Source organism: Onychostoma macrolepis, chromosome 23 (assembly GCF_012432095.1).
Source record: "Onychostoma macrolepis isolate SWU-2019 chromosome 23, ASM1243209v1, whole genome shotgun sequence".
Taxonomy (NCBI): Eukaryota; Metazoa; Chordata; class Actinopteri; order Cypriniformes; family Cyprinidae; genus Onychostoma; species Onychostoma macrolepis.
In genome coordinates, this window is record NC_081177.1 from 3,555,512 (window position 1) to 3,569,212 (window position 13,701).

General features: G+C 39.0%; 1 protein-coding gene across 1 annotated transcript; it reads left to right on the forward strand.

Annotated features, from left to right (window-relative positions):
* Nucleotides 1–6,805: 6,805 nt before the first annotated feature.
* LOC131532548 (uncharacterized) lies at nucleotides 6,806–10,380 on the forward strand. The gene is made up of 2 exons (XM_058764301.1): nucleotides 6,806–9,706; nucleotides 9,939–10,380. The coding sequence occupies exon 1, from the start codon at nucleotides 7,481–7,483 to the stop codon at nucleotides 9,383–9,385; it is 1,905 nt and encodes a 634-aa protein (XP_058620284.1). The 5' UTR covers nucleotides 6,806–7,480; the 3' UTR covers nucleotides 9,386–9,706; nucleotides 9,939–10,380.
* Nucleotides 10,381–13,701: the final 3,321 nt, after the last annotated feature.

Below are 13,701 nucleotides of genomic sequence, written 5' to 3' on the forward strand. Positions count from 1 at the left end.
AGCTGTTCAAAGTCCAATTAACAATAGACTAAAAATAATCCTTAAAGAAGCAATAAAACCTCATACATTTTAAAAGTTAAATTCATCAATCTTTGAGAGATCAAAATTGAGAGCTCCAACACAGAAAAAAGTCTGTGCATTGACTTGTACCTGAACTTTAAAGGGACTCAGCACTCTTTTTAATTGTGTTATAGGTGTCTCGGCTTACATTACATTCAGACTGGTATTTAGGAAGCCAAACAATTAGAATATAATAATAGAGTAATAACAATAATTCAATAGGAATTTTAATAATATAAAATTTGTATTATTTGTATTATTAATTTTCTATTGTTATAATTCATGTGACAGTAGCGCCCCCCATTTTGCCTCAAAATAATAATAATAATTATAGAATTATTATTATTTATATTTGTATGTAAAACAGGAACATCGTATGTAAAATTCACTTTCAGGAAGATCTGCATTTTTTCATTTTTATTCATGGAAAAATCATGGAAAGATTCTCATGCATATGTGGAAAAGACTCATTTAAAATGCTAAACAAAACTGTTGAATAAAAACGATTCCTTTCATTATTTCGTAACAAATAAGCTTTACCTTCTGATTGCTTACAACTTTTAGTACAGAAGATTTTGACAGAATGTAAATCCCCTGCTTTTGCGAGGATCGAGTCAAAGTGAAACGTCCGACAAACTCCTGCTCCTCTCCTGAACCAAACACACTCAGAACTGTTCAGTGTTTTCAATCACATAAAGTCAGGGCCGTTTCTAGCCATTTTGACACCCTAGGCGAAATCCCCATTAGCATATAGCATTAGCATAAATCCATATTAGCATTAAGATAAAACATTTTGCACTGTTTATTATCTGTGATACCATTATAGCCACTGGATGCATGTATAGCTCTATGTTACAATCCCTAGTTGCTGAGAAATTGTCATCACACATAAATTAATTTTATTACATTTGGATTTGGATACATGTTTAGATATTATCAGTGGCTACTTTTTGACTTCATCTGTTTTTCTGTTCAGTTGTTTTGTTGTTGTTGTGTCAGCATTATTATTTCCGTCAAACCAATAAAAATAAAAGCGTGATCAGTGACATATAATCAGAATGCAGCTACTTGTTCTTTTATTACTCATAAACTTCCCCTTTAAAATAACGTGACGCTCTGCCCTCTGTATGTATGACGCTGCTCCCTTTAAGCGAAGTTGGAGGCGAATTAATTTTAATTTTTTTGGAAGCGAATTAATAGATTCAGAATTTCGACACTTCCATAAGGACGCATTAAATTTGACATAGCGGTTTAATAAAGGATGTATTGATCTTAATTGTACTGATTTTAATTGGCTGTAAAAGTTTTATAAGAGAATATTAGCCACACACACTGCACCTTTAACAATGCATTGGCGCAAAAACGCACACCTTTTAGAGCAGTTTCACATGAAACATGATTTCACTGCCACAAATACTGCCTAAACAAAATACTGATTTTGTGCACTTTTTATCAGAATCAGAATCAGAATCCACTTACTTTCATGTATTTTTATGTACCAATATTTTAAATTGGCCTTTGAACTTGCATGGCAAGAAAAGCCTTACCTTGCCAAAACACTGATCTAATGGCATTGTTGAGGCTCCAAATCCAAATTCAAACTTTGCATGATGCAACAATCAGAGAGCCAGCAATTGACAGCGCTCTGATCCAATAACATACAGGCATCGTCAGATTGACAGTACTCTATCATCAATGATGTTGGGGATCCAGTGGGGGCGGCAATCATATTTCAGGGTGTCCGTGCCTCTCTTGATCACAACCCTGTTAAAATGTAGCGGCAGTACGAGCGCTCATCTGCGCCCCTCCAGCTGGTGGCGCTCTAGCCGACCGCCTAACTTGCCTGTGCCTAGAAACAGTACTGCATAAAGTGCATTTTAGGTTTGAGACATTTGAATAGACATTTAATTTAAGTACTAGCAAAAATACATTTATAGTTTGTTAAATACTGATTTCTATGGAAAGCAGCAATAATAATCCTTTCAATTAAAATGTGACGATGCATTTTATTCCTATAAAGTTTATTCGGTTTTTCTTCCAGTTTACTGGCCACTTACTTTCATGTATTTCGGGAGAAATGGGTGAATTACAGATGTTAATCTGACAGATCCATACAACAGCGTCCAGCACGCATTATAGATCAACAAACACAGTTTAAACCAGTGGTTTTCAATCCTGGTTCTGGGGACCCACCTCTCTGCACATGTCTCTCTTATCTGGCACACACAGTGCAGTTCATGGATCTCTCTCCTAATGAGCTGATGATCTGAATCAGATCAGTGTGTTAAATAAGGGAGACCTGCAAAATCTGCAGAGCGGTGGGTCCCCAAGATTGAAAACCACTGGTTTAAACGTCAAAACAAATTCATTTAGGTCTACACATATTTGACAACCAGAATAGGCTGAATCATATAGTTTACGATATGTGGATATACTGAATAAAAATTTTAAAAACTAAATAAATACAGTGATCGCCTGTGTGGTAGACTGAGTACAATCTGAGTAGCAGGAGGAGTGGCTTTATTGCGTCAGAGACGTGTCACTTTGCTTGAAGCTGATTGGTCAAATTTCGGTTTGAGATCTCTAACTCAGAACATAACCTGCTCCGGAGCAGATTAGCTGTGGAGTGTAAGTTACTATGGCAATGAACACATTTTGTTACCCGATGGGACACACTTACAGTGTTGAATAAATGCAAGTGTTTACAGAGCTTTGTTTTGATTTTCTGGTGCGGTATTTGAGGCTGGAGGCTGATGACGATCAGTGAAATGCGGTTTTGTTATCAGATTGCCATCTGTGTCACTTGGAGTGATTGACATCTGTGTAACAACCTTGCAATTGATATAAAAGAAAAGCTAGTTTCATTTGGCTAATGCAGGAAACTATTGCAGAATAAAATAACAAAAGTTACATCATTATGAGCCCAAAATGTGTTATTTGCCAGATTCTCTCCATGCGGTTGTCCAAGAAGTTCTTTACTCTGTTTCCTTTGCGTTTAGTGCCTTGGAAAGGCTTTGCCTGTAAGTCTATTACTTTTCTTCAGTGTTTGTAAGTATGTATATGCACTTATAAGTGTGAAATTCATAAGTTAGAGTTTAAAACTATTACTCGTCGGTGATAACAATACTAAGCAAAGCACGAATGTATACCTTTGTTATGTGTGTTCAGATAACATTGTAAATAATGTAAATTCATTCACATTTATTTGTGAACTCTCTGTAACAAGACATTTGTAATCTTTATATGTTTCAGTTTTACAAAAAAGAAAAGAATAAGAAACGGAAGAGGAAAGAACCTAACAGTAAAACGTTCAACTTTACTCCTGCGTCTGACCCTTTTCTGAATTCTGACTGTTAGCTATCTGTCAGTGTTGCGTAGATGGAACACGCTTCTAGGACAGAATAGTAAAAAGGCATCCATAAGGCGGGCATTACAGTTCAAGGAAAGTAAGCTCCACCTCCATTATTCCTGACTCATCATCACGTCCTGCACTCCTAGACAGTATCGACGATACATGATGGCTGAGAAAGCTACGGAGGTCGAGGAAACTACAGAGCAAAGCCAAGCATTGGAAACAAGATCTATAGCCTCTGCTTCGACTAATAGATCAAGAAGCTCATCAGCTAGTATAGCTGCTGCCAAAGCTCGCGCTAAGTTGGAAGCCGCACGGGCCAAGGCCGAATTCCTTAAAAAAGAATCTGAAATCTTGATCGAAAAAGCTCAACTGAAAGTGACAGAGGCTCGCATGGAAGCAACCCTAGCAACAATAAAGCAAGAGAGTGAGGTAGCAGCAGCCCTCGCTGAGGCAAAAGTGTTGGAGGCAGCAGCAGAAAGTGAGCTCGGAGAAAGGATTTCTGATGTAAGACAGATTTCTGATCGCACCCGTGAGTATGTCATGCGTCAGTCTCAACTGGAGTTATCGCCACCTCTTGGGGATGAACCACATCAATTACCTCTAGAGCCTATTGTCCATGTATTGGAGTCTGAAACACCACCAAGGCAGCATCGCCTTAAGGCTAGTGATGTCAGAGATTCCTACAATAAGCCTGATACTGAGAACAAGACGCAGAAGTCTCAGAGGTCAGTGCAAACATCTTGCCATAAATTCCAAGTGCCGCCCTTCACCTCTTCACCATATAAGACAGCACCACAGCCATCATTCAACAACGAAGCTAATGTGAGTGAGATAGCTAGGTATTTAGCACGCAGAGAGCTTGTTAATTCAGGTCTTTTCAAGTTTGACGATCGTCCTGAGAATTATTGGGCGTGGAAGTCATCTTTCGTCAACGCGATTGAAGAGTTGCAGCTGTCAGCCACTGAACAGTTAGACCTTCTTTCGAGATGGTTGGGAGAACAGTCGTCACATCATGTGCGAAGAATCAGAGCTGTGCATACAAGTAACCCAGACATGGGCTTGAGAAGGGCTTGGGAGCGCTTGGAAGATTGTTTTGGCTCTCCAGAGATTATAGAGAAATCTCTTTTTGACAGAATTGACAGCTTTCCTAAGATTGGTAATAGAGATGTGAAAAAGCTCAGAGAACTTGGTGATCTTCTACAGGAAGTCGTGTCTGCAAAACAAGAAGGCTATCTACCTGGACTTCTCTATCTTGATACTGCTCGTGGTGTAGCTCCCATAGTGGATAAGTTACCTTATAGTTTGCAAGAGAAGTGGATGACTCAAGGTTCCCAGTATAAAACTACACATCAAGTTGCTTTTCCTCCATTCTCATTTTTCTGTGATTTCGTCTGCAGAGAGGCTCGAACACGCAACGATCCAAGTTTTGCTCTATCTTACGGAATCCATAATGTGTTGAAGCTGGAGCAGCCTGTGAAGATACAAGTGAAAAGCCCAATCTATACTCACAAGACAGAAGTCTTATCAGGTGCTGCATTTCAGGCATGCAGTGGTGCTGAATTGCACTCAAGTGGTGAATTGGAGGATGTGGATAAAACCTGCCCGATTCATAAGAAGCCACACCCTCTCAAACGTTGCAGAGGTTTTAGGAGTAAACCTTTGGACGAGCGTAAGGCCTTCCTAAGAGAGAAAGGGGTTTGTTACAGGTGTTGTGCTACTACCACTCATCTGGCCAGAGACTGTAAAGCAGTTATTAAATGTAAAGAATGTGGTAGTGAGGCTCATGTAGCAGCACTTCACCCAGGACCACCGTCTTTAACCTTACCAGAGCAAGGTGGGGAGAGAGAAATAGAGGCTGCTCAACCTGATGTCACCTCCAAGTGTACTGAGGTCTGTGGTTATGGTAGAAGCTCACGCTCTTGCTCTAAAATTTGTCTGGCCAAGGTTTACCCAGAAGGGTATCCAGAAGAAGCAATCAGGCTTTATGTGGTCCTGGACGACCAGAGCAATAGATCGCTCGCCAGGAGTGAGTTCTTCAACTTGCTGCATGTTAAGGAGAACGCTCAACATACACCCTGCGTACATGTGCGGGTGTGACAGAGATGGCGGGGAGAAGAGCCACAGGTTTCGTTATAGAGTCTTTAGATGGGACGATGAAGGCGAAATTGCCAACCCTGATCGAATGTAACAACATGCCGGATGACAGGGCTGAGATACCAACCTCTGACGTAGCACGCTGGCATACTCATCTAAAGCCCATCGCCCATTGCATTCCTCCTTTGGATCCAGAAGCCCAAATTCTTCTTCTTTTGGGTCGTGACATCCTTCAAGTTCATAAAGTGCGAGAACAACGTAACGGACCTAGTAATGCACCCTATGCGCAAAGGCTGGACCTGGGCTGGGTTGTAGTAGGGGACATCTGCTTGGGATCCGTACACAGGTCTGCATCACTTAGTACCTACCGCACTCATGTGCTTGAAAATGGACGTCCGTCTCTACTTCCTCCATGTCCCAACAAACTTGGAGTCAAAGAGAAGTTTGATGTCAGGCCTCTGCCTGAGATATCTCTGGCATGTGACAACTTCATCTTCAATGACTGTGCCATAGGGGATACTATCTTCGAGAGGTCAAAGGATGATAACAAAGTTGGATTGTCTATTGATGACAGACGTTTTCTGGAAATCATGGATAGAGAGATGTTTATGGATGAGAGCAATAGTTGGGTCGCACCACTCCCGTTCAAGACACCCCGCCAGCGACTCCTTAATAATAGAGACCAGGTATTAACCCGCCTAACCTCTCTATTGCGCACATTAGAGAAGAAGCCTGAGATGAAGTCTCATTTTGTTACCTTCATGCAGAACATCTTTGATCGTGGCCATGCTGAAGTAGTCCCTCCTCTTCGAGAAGGTCAAGAATGTTGGTATTTACCTATTTTTGGGGTGTACCACCCGCAGAAGCCCGGTCAGATACGAGTTGTCTTCGACTCCAGTGCGCAAACACAGGGCACCTCCTTGAACGATGTTCTTCTTTCTGGTCCAGACTTAAATAATAGTCTCTTAGGTGTCTTGCTGCGTTTCAGAAGGGAACTGGTAGCTGTAACTGCGGACATCGAACAGATGTTTCACAGCTTCATTGTGAAAGAGGAAGATAGAGATTTCCTTTGTTTCTTCTGGTTTAAGGATAACGACACCAGTAAAGATATCATCGAATACCGCATGAGGGTGCATGTATTTGGAAACAGTCCATCTCCTGCTGTAGCCATTTATGGACTCCGACGTGCAGCAGCATATGGAGAAAAAGAGTACGGTACAGATGCCAAACATTTTGTAGTGAGAGAGTTCTACGTTGATGATGGACTTCTGTCGACGCCCACAGCTGCAGGGGCCATTGACCTGCTGACACGAACTAAGGAGATGCTAGCCACTTCGAATCTGAGACTGCACAAGTTCGCCTCTAATAGTAAGGAAGTAATGAACGCATTCGGTTGAAGATCATGCAAAAGGGTTTAAAGATCTCAACTTGGATGTTGATCCTACTCCCATCCAACGTAGTCTAGGACTTAGCTGGGATGTGAAGAGAGACACATTCACCTTTCAGGTAACAGATATCAGGAAACCTTTTACTCGCAGAGGGATACTTGCTACTGTGAACAGTCTCTTCGACCCTCTTGGGTTCGTTGCCCCTATCATCATCGAAGGAAAATTCCTGTTAAGAGAACTCTCAAGTGAAGCTCTTGACTGGGACTCTCCTCTACCTGGAGATAAAGAAGAAGCATGGGAGGCATGGAGGAAATCTTTACAAGGGCTCAAAGAACTGGAGATTCCAAGACCATATGTTGATATTACCCTCTCTACAGCCCTGAGAAAGGAACTACATGTTTTCTCAGATGCTTCTGTCAGAGCGATTGCAGCAGTGGCATATCTTCGTGTCATCAGTGAAGAAGGTACATGTCACACTGGGTTTGTCCTAGGGAAGGCGAAGTTAGCTCCACAAGCTGCTCATACGATTCCCAGATTGGAATTGGGAGCTGCAGTTTTAGCTGCAGAGTTAGCAGAGACAATCATGGATGAGCTGGACTTCTCTCTAGATGCTGTGGAGTTTTACACGGATAGCAGAGTTGTCCTGGGATATATCTATAACCAGACGAGACGTTTTTATGTATACGTTGCCAACAGAGTGCAGCGTATCAGGAAGGTGTCAAACCCAACACAGTGGCATTATATCTCTACGAAGCATAACCCTGCAGACCACGCCACTCGTTCTGTACCAGCAGATCTGTTGAGCACCACCACTTGGCTTACAGGACCTGCTTTCCTGTTACAAGCAAAAAAAAGTTCATCATCGGAGGAGGAGAGGTTTGATCTCATTGAGCCAGATTCAGACACAGAGGTTCGTTCTCTTGTCACCACTCTATCCACTGATGGTTCTTACCTCAGATGTCAACGCTTTGAGCGATTCTCTTCTTGGAGGTCTCTAGTCAGAGCCATAGCTTCCCTCATACACATCGTCCAGGCTTACAAGGCGAATGATCATCACAACACCTGTAGATCATGGCACCACTGCTCAAAGCCTCGCTCAGTGGAAGAATTGTTACAAGCAGAAGCAGCCATAATAAAGAGTGTGCAGAGAGAAGCCTACAAAGAAGAGCTTAACTGCATTGTTGAGAGAAACGACATTCCAAGAAACAGTCCTCTGCAAAAGCTGAACCCTTACCTGGACAATGGAGGGCTTCTCAGGATAGGAGGTCGGCTTAAGAACGCAACACTGGATCTTAATGAGAAGTTTCCTTTGATTATTCCAGGCCACAGTCATGTCGCAAAATTACTTGTGGAGCATTATCATGATCGAGTCAAACATCAGGGTCGTGTGTTAACCGAATCCGCTATCCGCACCGCAGGGTATTGGATTGTGGGTGTCAGGAAGCTTATCAACAGCATCCTACACAAGTGTGTCATATGCAACAAGCTTCGTGGGAAGGTAACTGAGCAGAAGATGGCTGATCTACCCATCGATCGCCTGAGCACTGAACCACCATTCACTTACGTTGGTCTTGATGTTTTTGGACCGTGGACAGTTGTTGCAAGGCGCACGCGAGGAGGACAAGCTCAGAGCAAAAGATGGGCTGTTCTTTTCACTTGTATGACCACTCGTGCGATACACATCGAGCTGATTGACTGCATGGATTCGTCCACCTTTATAAACGCCTTGAGAAGGTTTTTTGCTTTGCGAGGACCTGCAAAACAAATCCGTTCTGACTGTGGGACCAATTTTGTAGGAGCCTGTAAGGAGCTGGAAATTGGGCTAGCTGACTCTCGAGAGCCTAACGTGAAGAGGTACCTTAGTGGAGAAGGTTGTACATGGGTCTTCAATCCTCCTCACGCATCCCACATGGGAGGCGCCTGGGAGCGGATGATTGGAGTCTCCAGGCGCATACTGGATTCCATGTTTCAACAGATTAGTCCTTCTTGCTTAACACATGAAGTGTTGTCTACTCTGATGGCAGAGGTTACAGGAATTGTTAACTCAAGACCTCTTGCTCCTATTTCTACAGACCCAGACTCACCTTTCTTGTTGACGCCAGCTATGCTTCTAACTCAAAAGGGTCGTACACTCCTCCCGCCTCCTGGTGAATTTAAGGAAACCAATCTCCACAGACAACAGTGGAGACGAGTACAACATCTCGCCAACACTTTCTGGAACAGATGGAGGCGTGAATACCTCACAACACTCCAAAGCCGAAGCAAATGGCAAAAGGAACGACGAAACTTAAAAGAGGGTGACGTAGTCCTTCTAAAGGATGCTCAAGCCAAGCGTAATGAATGGCCTATGGCTCTTGTAACCAAGATTTTCTTCAGCAGTGACAAAAAGGTGAGAACAGTTGAGCTAAGAGTTGCAAGAAATGGGACAATCAAGACATTCCTTAGACCTATATCCGAAACAATTCTCCTCATGCCAGCAGAGGACTGAAACTTTGTAAGGACTTCTTGTGTGGACATTCTCTGTATCTCAGCTGATTATATAGTGGTATCTGAACAATACCAGGCGGGGAGTGTCATGTCATGTATTCGTTTGTTATTTTTTAGCACCATCTTGTGGCAGTTTGGTGTAACAACCAAGTACATTGATAATTGTGAGCTATTTTCTTAGTGGTTGATTTAGACCATGTGACTCTTGGGTTAGAGGTTAACCAGAAAATAATCGCAGTGTTCCAGATTCTCTCCATGCGGTTGTCCAAGAAGTTCTTTACTCTGTTTCCTTTGCGTTTAGTGCCTTGGAAAGGCTTTGCCTGTAAGTCTATTACTTTTCTTCAGTGTTTGTAAGTATGTATATGCACTTATAAGTGTGAAATTCATAAGTTAGAGTTTAAAACTATTACTCGTCGGTGATAACAATACTAAGCAAAGCACGAATGTATACCTTTGTTATGTGTGTTCAGATAACATTGTAAATAATGTAAATTCATTCACATTTATTTGTGAACTCTCTGTAACAAGACATTTGTAATCTTTATATGTTTCAGTTTTACAAAAAAGAAAAGAATAAGAAACGGAAGAGGAAAGAACCTAACAGTAAAACGTTCAACTTTACTCCTGCGTCTGACCCTTTTCTGAATTCTGACTGTTAGCTATCTGTCAGTGTTGCGTAGATGGAACACGCTTCTAGGACAGAATAGTAACATTTCAACTTGGAATATACATGTTTTTCAACTACATGTGATTCAACTTCTAAATACCCCACATCATTAGGCACATATGAAACCTTCAAAAAATATTCATCATATTTTAATATATCATATTCAAAATATCATATTTTCCCACCTCAGGCATTAAAGACCTTTTATCAATTTGAGTTTTTTTCCAGCTTTTTTTTTTTCCTCAACCCCGTAACGGACAAAATGGGATTGGTTTAAAAAGGATTTTACACAGAAATCGTTATAAAACAAACATCTACCTACTGCTCTTGTGTCCCTGATAACAAATGTAACATTTATCATAATTTTCACATTTTTATAGGACTGAAGCTAAAAATACACAAATTGTTTGTCTACAGTCTTTATTTTTGTAAAAAATATTTTTAATTTAAAATTTTAAGTAAAACCACAATTTTATTGTTTTAGCCCTTAACATGTCAGATGGTAATCAGCAATAAATACTTTTGTTCTTAATTGTCTTCCCTATATTTTTCTAAAAATATTAATGTGACAAGGTGTGATGGGGTTGAAGGCTGTAACACATTTGAAGGGATATATTGCCTTAAAATTAAATTTTTGGTTTTGTTTCTCTCTCATATTGTCCCCTTGTTTCTGGGTCAACATATCTGCATGGCCAACATTGTCTTTCTGCTGCAAATGTGAGCACAATTTCTGATGTATGATGCTTGTCCATGTTTAAGAGGACATATGTCAAAATTCTATTTAAAACAAAAATATGAGTTGTCATGATTTTGGAGTATATATATTTACTGAAACCATGACTATTTTATATTTTTTCATTAAAATTATTAATAAATGAAGCAAATAACTCAACCCTGTCACAAGTTTACAATCCTGTAACAATAAGAAATACATATATTTGTGATGGGGTTGAGTGTGATGGGGTTGTGGCCACTGCTGCTCATGTAGCATAGGAGAGTTGACAATATATGGCAGCAATAAAATAAACGCATTGTATATACTTATGAATGAAAATAAAATGTTGTAAAAGTAAAAATTTTCCATCTTAATTTTATATGATGGGGTTGAGTTGTTAAGCTTGACAGTACCCTCCCTGACCATAACATGCCTCAAAAATATGAATAAAAAGTATGATACCACTAACCATTTTCTGCAGCACTATTAAAAGAGACCTGAATGAAGTCACATATGAGTGGAGACTAAATTATGGGCGTAGAATGGTTAGTGTGATGGGGTTGAGTTCAGACTGAGAGACATAACTTTACAGTTAACTTTTTTTTTTAATCAAATATTTTGCTTTTTTATGAAAAATATTTTTTACAAGAAAGGAACACAAGTAAATGCTTATACTGTTGCCAAAAATGACAGACACTATGCACATTTTGTTAATAATTTTCTAAGTACAAACTCAGGGACATTACAAAATGCTTGGTTCAAGATAGATATAAGACATTATTTTATGCTAAACATATAAAAATGCAGTAATTATTTTAGAAACTCTGGGGGACTGAAATATTACAGAATCCCAGGAATGACCCAGAAATTAACCTTCCTATTGTTATTTGACTTCTTGAAGTTTAAAAAAAAAAAAGTAAAAAATTAACCTTTGTAATGCCATTTTTCTAACTTTATTAAATGTATGTCATCTTTTGTGCCAAAAAAATTTAGATATATCAACTTTTATCAAAACATTTTAACTACACCATAAATTCAGTTAAAATAAGAAAATATAACAATAACCATCAGGAAGAATAAGTTTCCAGTCAAATGAAATCGGCATCAACAATTCATCTTTGCATGGCACAGAGCAGCACAAATGTGGCATTAAGGAATATTTACAGAATTTAAGAAATTTTTGACAAGACTCAGAGGTGGCATTAATGCATCTCATAATAACAGTGTTATGAGATTAATGTTTTAAATATATAAATTTCGATGAAATAAATGACTCAATTTATACTTTAAAAATTAAACGGAAACTGCCAGTAGGTGGCAGCAAGTCACTGTCTGTCACTGAATCATTCATTCATTCAATCGATTCGTTCAAAAGGCTGATTCATTTAGGAACAAAGCAAGTGACTCTCTTTATGAATGGGTCATTGAATCATTGACTCACTCGATTTGTTCAAAAGCAAAGATTCATTCATAAAGGAAACAGCGCTGTGTCAAAGACTTGCGCAGAGGCTCAGCTGTGACTTTGTTTTTTAACTATATTTTTGTTGACGAAATAGAGCAAAATAGACAGTGTTCCTAAAATGTAAGTCACTTAATATTAACATTTGTATAAAATCAAAAATGTATAAACTGTTGTATAAATAGAATTTCACATTTGCAAACTCTCTATAATCATTAAAAAGCTGATACCCTCCGTACAGACTTCCATTTTAATGAATGAAGCTCTCTCTACACTGCACACTGAATATATTATTTACATCGTCTCTACACTTTGTTCGTTACGATGAATGACAACAACTGCAGTCTGCTTTCATTTAGAGAAGCATTTCTATTGGCTGCAGTCTGCAGGTAAAAGACAGCATTGTGCAGCGAACCATAAACACAGCGCTGAGTTTATATGCAGAACTGGGATCGCTTTCGTAGTCTTTTGAATGGATAAAATATAGAAATCACTTTAATTTCCAAATAAACCTAACCAGTTGGAAATGAAACTCCGTCCCCCCTCGAAATTCACTCCCCCCCCCCCAAATCCGCAATGATAAAACAGACACGGGTGCACACATAAAAAAGTTAATAGTTTCTTAAAGTAAAGTTTTAAAGATATGTTTTAAACGTTTACTGCATGAATTAAAAATAACTTTTATAAAATTGCATTTTTGAGGGAAAAAAAAAAAAAGGTAGGCTAAGTCCAAGTCACGTTTTATTATTACATTCATGAATAGCCTAATGTAAAATGCTGGTAAATAAAGCTAAATGTTTACTTTCATTATAAATACAGATAAACATTTATAAAAGCTTTTTTAGTTGTTCTGTTTAGTTCTAAACTAATCCTTTAAATTTTAAGGTATTTAGGACAGAGCAACATAAATATCAGAGAATATACGTAGCTATACAATTAAAGGACAAAGTTTTATATATGCCAATATAATTTGTGTTTTATTTTTTAATTGTATATAATTATAAAATAAAACGCAAATTATAATCGGGCCTGTTTTAGGCTTTTCCATTTTTTATAATATTTTAGATGGTGTCACGGTGATGAGAAAAATGACTCGCCATGTGCCTTAAGAGAGAAATGCATCTTTACGGATTACATAATGAAAGGGTTTTTACTTTCGGTAATTTAAAATGGTAATTTAAAGCTTTCTATAGATATATTTAGTCAGTCTAGCTGAGTTTTGGTTCATCATTGTGAAGCGCTCCTGTTCAAGACCGTTTTCCCATTTTGTTGATATTGTGAATGCACACAAATAAAAGTAGACCCTTTAAAGTACCGAATGATGTATTTCTCTTACCATAATGAGCAAAAAAAAAAAAAAATAATAATTTAACGAACAAAAAATGCTCCATTCGTTTTTCTAAATGAACTTTATGAAAACACAAAACAAAACAAACAAAAAAAAATCACTTTTCCATTACATACAAAACTGAACTA